Source organism: Periophthalmus magnuspinnatus, chromosome 23, assembly GCF_009829125.3.
Source record: "Periophthalmus magnuspinnatus isolate fPerMag1 chromosome 23, fPerMag1.2.pri, whole genome shotgun sequence".
NCBI lineage: Eukaryota > Metazoa > Chordata > Actinopteri > Gobiiformes > Gobiidae > Periophthalmus > Periophthalmus magnuspinnatus.
Window position 1 is genome coordinate 2,493,678 of NC_047148.1, and position 15,056 is coordinate 2,508,733.

Sequence of the window (15,056 nt, forward strand, 5' to 3'; positions counted from 1 at the left end):
ACTTCAAAAACTGCAGCCTTTGCATCCATTAAAGTTGCAATTTTGATTCAATTGCGATTAATCTTGCAGCCCTAGCAACAAGGCTACAGCTAACAGTGACTCACAACAAGGGGTCCAATACTACCATAGGAGGACATGGAGGACAGGACAAGTGTAAGGTGAGCAGAGAGAGATGGGAGGCAGTATGAGAGTCCAGCAGAGGATCTGATATCTGAAACCATGGAACAAGATGAAACACGACACTCTAATGTTTAAACCAGGATCCAGCAAAGAAGAGAAGATCAACAAGAGAAGAGGAGAAGATCTGGGCATATTTATGCGATGGTTAGACATGTAATTCAATAAAGATATGGTTATATATTTCAGTCCTGGTTTAGTCCTGGTTTAGTTCTGGTTTAGTCCTGGTTTAGTCCTGGTTTAGCCCTGGTTAAGCCCTGGTTAAGCCCTGGTTAAGCGCTGGTTTAGCCCTGGTTTAGCTCTGTCAGTGATCTGCTTGGGTCTTTTAATGGGGAGGTCTACAATCCTCTGTCAGTAAAAGCATGTGGTACAGAGTTCAAACATTGGAGGAAGAAATTTGATCGTGTTTTGGATCAAATTGCAATTATTAACAGCCTGTATTGTTTATGTTCTAGGAATTGACATTCAAAGCCATTTTTATTGTTTTTTTTTTGTTTTGTTTTTTTATCAATCCTTACATCTCAATTGCTATGAAAATCATTTGATTGTGTACATCATAGAAATCTGGCAGATAAGAACATAGTGAGTTTTTGTGGTTAGCAATTGTAATGAAGGGTCAAGTTAGCTGCCAGTTATAATTCAGACCTATAGTTGGATAGACACATGTTTAGTGATAGTTATTAAGAACCAGAAAGGATGTTTGTTGTGTGGATCCCATCCATATAATATCCATATAGCCGTGTGTAATTTTGTCACTAGAATCAAAAGGTCAAATTTTCATTAAAGGTATTGAAAAAATATATATAGATGTAATGACTGCTTTCAGTGGCAAGAAGAATGATTGCAATAAAGCCGACCATTTTTAGCTAGCTGGAAATGCACAATTTGTAATGAAAGGTATATCAAATTACTAGCTTATATTTATATTTAGTAATCGTTTTCGGGTTCCTGTGACATTTTGAAGACTTTTTGCCATTCAAAAGATATAATAATTACTTTCAAATTGTAAACTGTAATGGCAGTCCTAATTTATTTTTTTTATTATTCTGAAATCCATAGATTACTTGACTACAGCAAAAATCATGTGAGTGATAACAATTTCCAAGTTTGCCACACAAATTGTATGTTGCAATTCAAAATGAACCAATCCCATGCTATTTTAAAGGAAACCGAATTATTGTATTGTTGTCAAGTTTGATCACTCATTGACAAATTTTTATCTCATCGAGATGACAACGTGATCAACACTTACCTGCAAGTCTAGCTTGCCTCTAACTTCTGTAACATGACTATTATACAGCCATTACCCATGCATTATTATGATTTTATTTTATTTTTTATTTTAGCACAGGTGAAAGATACTACACATTTCGTAGCACTTCTGTATTTATCCAAACGCAAAACCAAAGCCAGCTACAGTATGCAAATAAGAGATAATGACCCTACCTTTTTCTGGTACCACACCACTGCATCTTTCACTTTAGAAGCCATCACATTATTTCTTGTCCTGCTAGCCTAGGGCATCTTGGGCTAAAAAAAAACAAACAGAGAAGAGAGAGGAGAGAGGTTTGTGTGAGCGACAGAGTAATCAGGTAGAGAGGTGTCTATATACCTGGTCAACAGGTAGATGACACAGAGAGGTGGAGTTACGCACGCTCATCCCACTTTGTCTCCTTTAAGAAGTAACACACACACACATACACAAATGTTGGGTTTTCATGTTTCTTGGGGACATTACATTGACTTACACTCATTTTCTAGAGACTAAACCAAACCTTAAACATAGTCAATACTTCTCTAACCTTAACGTAAACCCTTACACCTTAAAGAGGGGGAATTCATTGTTGATACATAGCATATTTAGACAGCCATATTGCTTTTTATTTTTTTGAAAATGCTGTTTAATTAGTTTCACTTTCATTTTTGACGCTCTGAGTCTCCCTTCCCCCAGTCACTCCGCCTTCAGAGTGCTATCATAACACAATAAGCGTGCATCCCACTAATAAATTAAACTATTGCACATCGCAGCAGGCTTGTGATGATGCAGTGTATTGCTTTGTTTTATGCTATTTATAAAAAAATTCCACATGGGAGCATGAGCAATGTAGGCTTGTAGGTGGAGCCTTCTACAGCCTCATACTGCCATCAGGAGCGTTCAAATAGGGCCTGGCAGAGATCGCAAAATTACTGAAACATGCAGGGTTAACATAAATCCTCTTCAGGTTTTTGATGAGGGAAGATTGTTATAACATCATGGGAACCTGATTTTTGTCACTATAAAGGAGGAAGGTCCCCATGATGTGAGTGTGTACAGATTTTAGTCCCCACAATGTGATAAATACCCACTCACAGAATAATAATAAGAGGCGTGAAGGTATCATTCCCCAGACATCAGACTTAACAAAACACAGTGAATGAATCATCACAGTGTACAGAGGATTTCAATGAAGTGTTATATTGAAATGTCTGCAGTGGTTTAGTGAATGGCAATTACCAGTTGTGTAATGATGATGTTTTTAGACTCTCTTTGCACTAAAAATAATGGCGTAATGAACAATATTTAGTTGAATGTGAAATATTTAAAAAATTATCAAGTCAGCTGTGGTTCATAAAGAGAGCAGAGCTACTTTTACATTAAACTAAACTGTTGAAAAACAATCGTTTACATGGCTTGACAATGGTAAAAATCATGCAGTCCCTTTAATCATAACAGTCTTGTGCATCTTGTGGTTTTCCTTAACTGTAGTCATGAGTCTTTGTAGACATTATTGTCCAATTAAAGTAAATCCGTGAAGATAGACAATATGAATGAGTTTGTATGAGTGATGTGGGTCAAAGGGACAGAGTTACATTAGTCTGCCCCATGACAGCTGTGGCTAGAGAAGATGCTTAGTGACCAAGTGTGACCAAGGAGGAGAGCTGCACAACATTGAAAATGATTGCAACATACAATATGGCTGTTAAGTATTGTGATATCAATATTATTGAAATATTTATTTTATGCTTTTTGACACAATAATTAACTTATAACAATAATAAAACTAAAATATATGCCTACATCTTAACTTACTAGTCAAACTGTTTTGATTTTGTCAGAGACAAAACCAAGCCCAAATCCATTTTGATTATTGCTTTATTGATACTTTTACTGGATATTGTGCCGCCTTTCTGAGAAGTAGGTATGCACCCCCCCGACTACATTTCCAGAAATTCAGTTGTCGAGGCCCCCCCGCCTTCGACTGTCACTCAGACCTCTCTGTATCAGCCCGAATACAAATCTATTAACTACTTGTAATAACTATAAAATCTCCTGTGTACAGGTTCTTTCTTTTCTTTGTGTCTTCCTCCTGTGTTTCCAGACACTATTTGATATGTATGTGTATGTGATACTGTGTTATGTAAGACCTGTGTAAGGTTTGTCTGAAGAACGAACGGATGGTACTCGCTTTTCTAATAGGTAGCTTGCCTCTAATCACAGACAAACAGAAATACAAACAAAAAGGTTTATAGCTTTGCATTAGAATTTTGAAATGGAAGTAGTAAGTAAATCATTAAGTATGCACACAGACTCTTGGGCTAAACAACTTTGGAAAAAAATATGCCATTTCATGGCATAAATGAGATGCTTATGTGGGCACACCTTATATTTTTACCTATAATAATGCAAACTGCAGAATAAAACAACACCTTTCAAACAACTGACAAATGAAGTCTAATTCATATAGCTAAACACAAATGTGCCAGACGCATGGTTTGAATGTGCACTATGTGCACAGAAGCAAGGCTAACGATTACACACAATATATTTTACCTACAATTATGTCAATAGAAGAATAAACTACGCTTACCGATCGAGAAAAACAGCCAATCCACTAAAAAATAAGGTTCTCTACTCCTCAAATTCACAGCCATCTTCACTCTTTGCCACAAACTGCTCCAGAATGCCTCTTGTATAACTTGTACAAACATTCACAGTGTCCTCGATTGCGTACTTCCTTTGCTTTGTCTGTTTAGTCATGTTTAGAACACAAAACAACAGTGCATAAAATGTGTACGCATGACGCATTTGGCTTCCACTTGGCTTTGTGTATACACTTGTAAAGCTCCGCCTGTTTACAGAAAACCATGACATGCTATAAATCATCGTGTTCCACTGCTCATTGGCTTTAAGGGGAAAACATCACAAAATATGTGTAATGTACCTGGTTGATTCTGTGAATGGGGAGTAAACTTTCAATCATCTGTAGCACTGATTCTCTGTCTGGGGCTCCAGTAATCCACAGCCCCCACCTTATTGGACAACATTGGTGTCAATCAGAAGCTAATGTGTTTAGCACTGAGGAACAAAGTTGGCGGTGTCAGAAGTTTATTATGCCTGAAATCAACAAAACAAATGCAAAAAAGTGACAGAGCAGATTTCACGTTTGGAAAACCTTCCTTTTGAAGGATCTAACTTATTTTTTTGTGGACATAAATTATTCTCTGGACCTGTATGAGTGAGATCAACTTTATGGGAATATGTTGATGTTTGATGGAACCAGAGCCCTCAAAAGGTAAATGTAGTACAAATCAAAATTTTTGCCTTGCCTGTAAAAACAGCTTTCCTGTCAGCACTGTGGTGATTGCAGGTGAAAATGGTATTGCATATTCGGAAAGACGAGTGCCTTAGCTTTCATTTGACATGTAGATTGTTTGTGTGGGTGACGCAGAAGTATATGTACATTGCTGCAGAGTTGTAAAGTAGGGGTGATGGCAGAATGTTAACAGGTTAATAATTATCATCATAATATTGTTATTTATTTTATTTTTATTTTTATTTATTTATTTAGAAAAGGGACAGTGCATATTAATGAACATAAGATACATATGTAAATATGCCAGATTTTAGCCACAGGCTAGTTTCCATCTGTTGTCCCTGGACAGGTTGATGGTCACATTTAACATAAAATACCACATACACAAAATACAGTCAAATACAGAAAAAGGACAGAAGCCAAGTCAAAAACATAAACTCAGGAGGGTTACTACAACTTTTAAAGTGCTGTGTGTATTGCACAAGTCCTAAAGTGCTGTGTTTATTGCACGAGTTCTAAAGTGCTAAGTGTATTGCACGAGTTCTAAAGTGCTAAGTGTAATTAATCGCGATTATTTTGGTCACAATAATCGTGAGTCTAAATTTTAATATCATCCCATCCCTAATGCAAAATCGACTTTTTGGAGCTTTCGATCATGATATAATGTTGTTCCTTTATTAAAAACATGCCTGAAGGCATTTTAGTTGTTGTTTAGATGTTTCAGTAATTTAGCCATTTCTCTCAGACCCTATCCAAACGCTCCTTACGTTTGTCAGTATGATTCTGTCCAAAGCTCAGCCCACCAGCCTATGTCACCCATGTCCCTGAACTGCAATTGTTCAGAAATATACATAAGCATGATGCAAAACAATGCCCTAAAAGTGAAACATATCAATACCTTTTTTTTCTTCGCAATTTTAGCATTTTCAAAACAATAAAAGGCAACATGGTGATCCCAGTACAGTACAGTGTTAGCAGTTACTACCACATAGAAGTACCTCCTCTTTAAAATATCAGCTCCTGCACACCAAGCCTCTGAGGCTAGAGGAAACTGGGAGCCAATCCCAAACAAATGCTAGCAATAACTCAGACCTGTACAGTTGTCTCAGTATTTAACAGTTCAATTCAATGTATTTTCTTAAAGGCAAATATCACAACAATAGACTTTGCTTCCCAAAATTGACAACAGTTGCAAAACCTAATCTGATTATTATGAGAAAGGAATTATGGAATTTCAAGTTTATTGATAGTTTGTCTCTTGAAATTCAAAATATACTGTTTGTATGCCATTTAAAGGAGACTAACTGTTATTTTGTTGTCAACTTAAGCAGTTGTTTCTATTTATGATGCCACATATCACATTCACAACCACAACAATTTTGTCATTCGCCATCATTATATAAGAAATAAAAATGGGACAAAAACAATTTTGAAAACTAGAGAGTATATTATTGTGTCCCATTTTGGATATTTTGAACATGTTTTTTTTTTTTTTTTGTTATTCTGCTAATATCTGAAAGTTGTGAGGTCAGTACACATTCTGAGCATACTTCTCACTCAGAACGGAGTGATATTTTTAGTAATTTTTAGTACAGTAACAATCTTTGCACCACCCATTTTAACAGATTGATTACAGACTGTGGGGTCCATCTTTAGTACTTGTTTAAAACTACCTTTATTATACTAATAGTCTGGACCAGGTCTGGTTTGGTCCTGGGACTATTACTTTTAGTTGTGGGGGTACTCTGAAAGCCAAATATCACCAATGGCATGGTCAGGCAGTACGGCACTTTGTTGTGATGACATTTTGATGGGACATGCCCAGAACACCTCCCTAGGGAGGCGTCCAGGAGCTCCCGAGCTCCTCACCCTATCTCCAAGGGTGTGCCCGGCCACCCTGCGGAGGAAACCCATTTCAGCCGCTTGTATCCACGACCTTGTCCTTTCGGTCATTACCCAGAGCTCATGACCATAGGTGAGGGTAGGAACGTAGATTGCTCCTCTTTATATAACAATTTCTATTCGATTGCAATTCTTTTTGCAGCCCTGTTTGTGGGTTTCAGTTTGTTGTTTCAGTTTGTAGTTTGTCTTTATTATGAACCAATGACTGAAGACAATGTCTGAAAACTGCTCTTTAATGTGACTCATAATTTGTGCGCTCCCACACAGTATCCTCCCAAACAACCAGACTGTTTTGTTTTCCACACAGGTACAGGTAAATACATTCAGAAACGGCTGAGTGGGTGAAGTTTAGCAACTCCCTGGAACATTAAAGCATTAAACTAGCACAAGTAAAACCAGCAGAGCCACAGTCACACCCGCCCTGAAGAGAGGTGCCATGAAATCATGCGTTTGAAAAGGTTACTCTCTCACTAAAGGATTACACAGACATCAGTATTGGAACAGAAAAAGCTGGATCAGTGCTTAGCCACCATTAGTCCGAGAATAAACTAGGTCCAACTGACACAGCACAGGCTTTACCAGGAACACAGGACAAAAATTAACTTAGCTTGTAGTCAACCTGGACAGACTACATTATACACAGACAACTATCGTTTATAACCCCTTTCCCAGATCTCAAAGGAGTCTTTTGCAACCCCTGTAGTTTAGCCCTCTAAAAAATGCAATGAATTCTTGTATTATTAGCAGTTCATATTCCAGTCAAATTTCATTGTTTTTGGTCTGGTCAGAAATGTGCTCTATGCGAACTAAATCTTGATTAAACAAACATAGCAAATCTAATTCCGAACAGTTAAATATTTTTTCCGAAATCGCTCAGCCCTGATCCACTGCCAGTGATTCATACATTAACACTTTAATACCCATCTGACTTCATACTGGATTAGGGCTAAACTACTGGTTTGGAAAACATAACAAAGTAATGGGCACTAAGAGTATTTTCCAAACCACACCACAGAGTTCCCAGAATGCATTACAGAAGGCTGGGGGTAGTGAGGGAACAGAGGTCAGACTCTAAATGTGCAGTATTTTGGTGACAGGAAGTGGATTTTTAGACCAAAGATAAGGAAGTGGTTCAAATGAGTGAGCTCGAGTGGTGCTAGGAGAAAGAAACATCGATATTCTTTTAAAATCATGGATTTACATTTCTTTTTTTGAGTAACTACAATTACATTTTTCAATTTTAAAATAAATAGATAGATTGCAATATATAATTTTCATGGCTCTAATAAAACTAGTAACATTAATTTGGCACATCAAGTCAAATGAAAGCTGGACTAGACCAGGACTAAACCAACCCTCCATCTGGATAAAACTGTGAAAGCATCCTTAAAAACTTTGAATATCTGAGGCATTCTGGGGACTAAACCAGGACTGTGACAGGACTGGACCTGGAAGAAACTTCAAAATTGTCATGATCCACACGTTCCACTCCTGGTTTTACTCCTGTCCTGCTCTTTCCCTCCCTCACCTGCCAGATCTGGGCTGGGCTCCTGGCTCCTCCCACGCGCACCTGCAGCGCATCAGTGCAATCAACACACCTGCTGTGCATAAAAGGAGCTGGGAGAAGAGACTCAGCGCGGGATCATCGTCGTGTCCACGTCATCACCTTCCTGTCTGTTCCTGCGTTCCTGTCTGTTCCTGCGTTCCTGTCTGTTCCTGCGTTCCTGTCTGTTCCTGCGTTCCTGTCTGTTCCTGCGTTCCTGTCTGTTCCTGCGTTCCTGTCTGTTCCTGCGTTCCTGCGTTCCTGTCTGTTCCTGCGTTCCTGTCTGTTCCTGCGTTCCTGTCTGTTCCTGCGTTCCATGTTCCGGCCCTGGATGTCTCCTGCCTGCTCTGCCCTACGCCCGTCTGGTCTGCCTGTCGTCCTGTGGTCCCTTCATGTCCCCGGTGTTCCTGCTCACCTGCTCACCTGCTCACCTCCGGATCACCCACTGTTTGTACCTTGTCCTTTTTCTACAATAATCCTGTAAATATTCCCCGAGTCTGCATCCTTTGGTCCGCTACACTCACCCGTTACGACAAAAATGTTCTAAAATCAGGTCTGACACAGGACTAGATCATGTCTAAACTGGGTTAGACCAATGGTACTAAGACCAATTAACAGAATTAGAAAAAATGGCTGTGCTAGACTGTTGGAGCAACATGAAAATTTGCTGGGGAATGACTGCACTGAAAATAGCTGTATGAACCGGGAAGTGCGTTAGGATGCTAGATATTTTTAACATTACAATGATGACAAAACTCTGCTCTGCCTCTGAAATTGAGTTGATAATTAGCTTATGTATTTCGAACATCCAAAGTGAGGAATAAAGCTGGAGTGCTTCAAAACATTTAAAATGAACTAGTTCGTTTTCTTTGCTATTTTCTTTCAAAGGTCTTTTTATTAAACTGCCAAAAGGTACAATGAAGTGCACAATACTTGTTATTAAAACATGTTCTTTTTTCCCAATATTTAACAAATAACCCCACCCATACACATAAAACAACAAAACTACAGGCCAGCTGCAAAAAAAACCCACAACCCTAAATAAGGCATACATGTGATAGTATTAAGAAATAACAACAACAGTGATAATAATAACAATAATAATAAAAATAACTAATGTAATAAATAATTAATTATAGTAGAATAAAAATTACAATGGGGAGGGAGGGGGGGGGGGGCTACTCTGCTGCGATAGTTGAAGGTTTCTCAAAATAATCTAAGAAAGGGCGCCATAGTTTATAAAATTTTGTTCCTGATCCACGAACAGTATATCTAATTTTTTCTAAATCCATATGGAACATTATGTCTTTTATCCATTGTGCATGGGAGGGAGATGTCGTGTCTTTCCACTTCAATAAGATTACTCGTCTAGCGATAAAGAGTGCGAAAATCAGAACCTTCAGTTTGGAGTTTGGTAAAAAAGGGTCCCGGGCCACTCCGAAGATGGCACAGAGTGGATCAGGTTTAATTTGATACTGCAGGACTTCAGACATAGTCTGAAAAACAGAATGCCAGAAATTAACTATCACTGGACAAGACCAGTACATGTGCAACAGTGTGCCAGGTGCGCTGCTACATTTTCCGCAAGTTGGGTCCACATCATGGTAGAAACGTGCTAGTTTAACCATAGACAAATGAGCTCTGTGGACGATTTTGAACTGAATGAGCGCATGACGAGCACACATCGATGTAGAATGAACTCGGCTAAGAATCGAGTCCCACACCTCATCTGTAAGAGGAAAATTTAGATCTTGTTCCCATTTGGATCTAATTGCAGCCACAGAGGGACAGTTGAGATCTGAAATTATGCTATAAAGAGCTGACAAAACCCTCTTTGAAGTGGGATTGACCGAAAGCAAGTCGTCAACCGGGTTGTCTAAAGGTCTTTGAGGGAACTGTGCTGCTACACTCTGCATGTAATGTCTGACCTGTAAAAAACGAAAGAAATGTGCTGAACCAATTCCAAATTTTGATGATAGTTGGGAGAAGCTAGCAAACTGTCCATCCAGATATAAATCCGCAAAACATTTTAGACCTTTTTTGTGCCAAACATGAAATGCATGAAAATCAGTCATGGAAGGGGCAAACAAGTGGTTTAAAGCAATTGTACTCTGGAGTGAGAAAGCCTGGAGACCAAAACTCTTCCTGAACTGGGACCAGATCCTCAGAGACTGTTGAACTACTTTATTATTACCAGAAGACAAGGAGGCAAGAGGGAGCGGCGACCCCAAAGTTTCTGGCAAAGACATTTTATTTGACGCGTGCGATTCCATGGTGACCCACACAGGAGACGAATGTTCCAGGTGGAAATGTTTCCAATAAAGCATACACCTGATATTTGCTGCCCAGTAGTAATATTGAAAGTTGGGCAGCGCCATTCCCCCCACCTGTCTGGGCCTCTGAAGAATGGCCCTCCTCAATCTGGGTGGTTTATCCTTCCAAATATATGAATTAATTAAGGAGTCTAAAGATTTAAAAAATGATTTGGGAATAAAAATAGGAAGACACTGAAATAGGTAAAGGAATTTTGGGAGTACTGTCATTTTAACAGAATTTATTCTCCCCACCAGAGACAGAGATAATGGAGACCATTTAGACAGCATTTGCTTGCACTGATCAAAAAGGGGGACAAAGTTACTCTTAAACAAGTTGTTTAACTGTTTAGTGACGTATATTCCAAGATAATTAAAACTGTCAGACACTACTTTAAAAGGGAAATCCAAAGGACCCTGGTCATCAGCTTTTCCACTGATAAAGAACAGCTCACTCTTAGTTAGGTTTGTCTTATATCCTGACAATGTACTAAAAACGTTTAACACTTTAAGTACAGCAGGTAGAGAAGTGGCCGGATTAGAAAGAAATAAAAGGAGGTCGTCCGCATAAAGGGAGACTTTATGTTCAATTCCACCCCTCCAGATGCCTTGTATCTCACTACTGCCTTTAACTGCAATTGCCAGTGGTTCGATTGCCAGAGCAAAAAGCAATGGGCTTAAGGGACAGCCCTGCCTTGTTCCACGATATAATTTAAAGAATTGTGAGTAATGACCATTCGTCAGCACAGAAGCCATAGGACTTAGGTAAAGGAGTTTAACCCAGGAGCAAAAAAGAGGGCCAAAGCCAAATCTTTCTAAAGTAAAAAATAAGTAGTCCCACTCGACCCTATCAAATGCTTTTTCAGCATCCATAGCAATAAGGCATTCAGGTGTTTTGTGGTTAGGGGTGTAAATAATATTAAAAAGTCGACGAATATTGAAAAAGGAGTGACGATTCTTAACAAAACCAGTCTGATCTGGCGAAACAATAGAGGGGAGAGCTTTTTCAAGTCTATTAGCCAGAAGCTTGGCTAAAATTTTAACATCTGTATTTAATAAAGATATAGGTCTGTATGATGCGCAGTTAAGAGGGTCTTTATCCTTTTTAAGTAGCAAGGAGATGCAGGCTTGGTAACAGGAGGAAGGGAGTACCCCGGACCTAAATGATTCAGCAAAAACATCGCACAGAAAAGGGCAAAGGTCATCAGAACTTTTTGAAAAAATCAGCTGAAAACCCGTCGGGGCCCGGAGATTTTCCTGACTGCATAGACGAAATCGCCAATTTAATTTCCTCCTTTGTAATGGGAGATTCCAGAGTCAGTCTTGAGTCTGGGGAAAGCGAAGGCATATCAATAGAGTTAAAAAAGGTTTCCAAGTCCTCAGATTTTACTGTACATTCTGATGAGTATAAATTAGAGTAGAATAATTTAAACGTATCGTTAACTATCTTGGGATCAGATGTTACCTCCCCATTATCTGTCCTAATTCCCTTTATAATTTGCCTCGCTCTAATCCCGCGGAGTTGATTAGCTAGAAGTTTACCAGTTTTTTCACCATGTTCGTAAAATTCGCTCCTATTTCTGAGCAAACAGCCCTCAACCTGGCGGGTAGAAAGAAGATTGAGCTTAGTTTGCAATTCCAAATGTTCTTTATACAATGCAGGTGATGGTGATTGTGCGTACTGCCTATCGATGTTTAAAATCTGGTCAGAAATGTTTTCCTGTTCCTGCCTTGCAGATTTCCGTTTAAAGCTGCAAACGAAATTATTTCCCCCCTAAGAAATGCTTTCATTGCCTCCCAAACTGTGCTCTCTGGCATACCTGGTGTTCTGTTTTCAGTCAAAAAGGTTTTGATTTTGGAAGAGATATCTACGACAAATTGTTCATCAGTAAGCAACAATGGATCCAGTCTCCAGTGCTTTCTCGCAGAATCACCTCCCTGGAAAGTCAGTTTAAGTACAACAGGGGCATGGTCTGAAACAGTAATGCTATCATAAGTGCAAGAAGTGAGATTAGGAAGTAATAGACTATCAATAAAGAAATAATCTATCCTAGTGTATGTATGATGTACATGAGAAAAGAAAGAATAGTCTCTACCAGTGGGGTACAAAAAGCGCCAAGGGTCCGTGAGGCTGTAGTCTTCAAGAAAAGATTTCACATATATTGCAGACTTGTTAGGAGATGCAGGTTTAGAGGATGAACGGTCTAACATTGCATCCAAAAAGAAATTAAAGTCTCCCCCTAGAATTAAGGAATTGCCGTTTAAATCCGAAAAATGGGAGAACAAATTACGAAAAAAATTCACATCATCAAAATTGGGCGCATAGAGATTTGCTAAGGTCACCTGTTTATTGCAGAGCCTGCCAGACACAATAACGAAACGCCCATTTTTATCAGCTATAATGTTTGAAGGTATAAATGGAATATTTCGATCAATGAGAATAGCAGCGCCCCTGGCCTTTGCTTTAAAATTTGAATGAAAAAATTGCCCTGGCCAGCTCCTTCCTAGGCGCAGTTGATCTGAGTCCCGCAGGTGTGTTTCTTGCAAAAAAATCACACCAGCCTTAAGTTGTTTTAAACGTGTCAAAACTCTTTTGCATTTCACTGGATGATTCAGCCCTTTAACATTCCAACTGACCAAAGTAAGATTATTGTTCATTTAAAAACCTTTCGTGTGTAGCTGATGTAGCCCCAAGGGGGGGAGAGGGGTGAGGGGAGGGAGGGACACGGGGGCAAAAAAAAACAACAACAATGACAATATCCCCACAACAACACAACAGGTTGCATAGAACAGCAACCGCGTAAACTCCTGCTCTCTTCTCATACCAAAAAAATGCTTCCATGCTACTAGCTTGATCCCGCATAATAAACATTATAATCTCACCCTAAATCAAATAAGAGGCAAAAACAGCCAATAAACAGACAAGGTAAAACAAAACAAACCAAACCATATAGAGAGCAAGCATGTACCTTACATTGAACAGCCCGGGGACACAGCACTATGTGTCAGGAGATTTCCAAATGCGGATGTGTATCATGGCTCACTTCAGATGTTTCATTTGGTTCAGTCAATGTCAGTGTACTCATCAGAGCCAAAATGACAATGTCAAACATCAATCTTAAAGTGAAGTGCGTTAGTTACCCTCCGTGTTTCGAAGGAAACGTGTTGCCTCCGGAATAGACGCCAACCACCGCCTTTCGCCGTCAGGGAGAGTGATCCGGAGCCTCGCAGGGAAGAGAAGAGATGGGCGAAAACCTTTTTTATAAAGTTCAGCCATGACGTCTTTATATTCTGCTCGTTGTTTCACGACATCCGCGTTATAGTCCTCATAGACTCGTAGTTTGTGGCCACGGTATTCCAGAGTCCCACGTCGCCGCGCCTCCCTCATCACCAGGTCCTTGGTCTGGAAGCGGTGAAAGCGGATAATAACGACGCGCGGCCGCCCGCTGGGATCAGGTCTGGTACCTCGGTGTGCTCTATCCAACTCCGGGGGAGACGTCAGTACCTCAGCACCGAAAACCTCCACGAGAAGTTGGGAGAAGAAGACAGTCGGCCGCGTACCCTCCAAAGACTCCGGTAGACCCAGAATGCGTATGTTTTGCCTCCTGCTTCTCCCCTCCAGATCAGAAAGTTTTGATTTCAGTGACTTGCTTTCTTTCTGTAGTGACTCACATATGTCTTCAAGGTTCACTAAGCGCTGATTCACGTCCTCCGCATTTTCCTCAAGATCACTGATACGTTTCCCCAGGGCCATTACCTCAGCTTGAATCTTGTCTAGCTTGTCGTTAATCACACTGAATGAGGCCTTAAAGTCAGCGGCTATCGCTGTTCTGTTTTGCTCGAGTAAGCCCGCTAAGCTAGCGCTAGCACCGACAGGTAAGCCCGCGCTAGCAGCCGCAGACGAAGACTCCGCTGCTGTATCTTTTTCGGTTTGTTTGCTTGCTTTAGGCATATTTCAAACGCCAAACAGCTGCCACACTGTTCGAAGTCCCAAAATGACAGTGCACGGTTAGTCAAATAGGGTTTTGTAGGTAAAACTGAAAAAGTACTGCGGGAGCTAGCGGCCAACACCGGAAGTCCTCCGTTTTCTTTGCTATTTTAAGGCATAAGTAACAATCAGGTACAGGTACAGATGATTATGTTTGTTGAGGACATCTTATATCAATGTTACAAGCTGATAAAAAGTTGATTTGTAAATTCTGATGTTAAAGGCTAGGAGCTGAGATAATTCACAAATAACAGTCTGATCTAGTGCATTGTGTTCATCTGACCCACTTCTACAAAGAAGGTCAGACTCAGATTATACGGGCCAGTCTGATCCAGGAGATTTGATAGTATATTCAAAGAAAAAAGAAAATTAGATTTTTCTCGCAATTTACTCGATGAATACTATCAATTGAACAAAAAGATCTGTAAAGAGAATTAGAAGTGTGCTAAGTTTTTCAGAAGAAATATGTAAATTAGATGTACTTGTGGCAGACAGTTGTTTCTCTGCCAAAAAAAAAAGCCAATAAAGTGAATTCCATGTCCCTTTATGCTTTAAACGTA

At 39.6% G+C, this 15,056-nt stretch overlaps 1 protein-coding gene across 5 annotated transcripts in view; it reads right to left on the bottom strand.

Annotated features, from left to right (window-relative positions):
* Positions 1-15,056, bottom strand: part of LOC117392115 (protein PHTF2-like) — a 76,902-nt gene that overhangs the window by 48,057 nt on the left and 13,789 nt on the right. For 3 of the 5 annotated variants that reach the window (XM_033990100.2, XM_055231919.1, XM_055231916.1), the window contains exon 2: positions 1,624-1,707. In XM_033990100.2, coding sequence (XP_033845991.1) covers positions 1,624-1,668 — 45 coding nt within the window. In that variant the 5' untranslated portion in view covers positions 1,669-1,707. Of the gene's footprint in view, positions 1-1,623; positions 1,708-4,025; positions 4,116-15,056 lie in introns of those variants that run through there. The other 2 variants (XM_055231918.1, XM_055231917.1) reach the window with 2 other exon arrangements.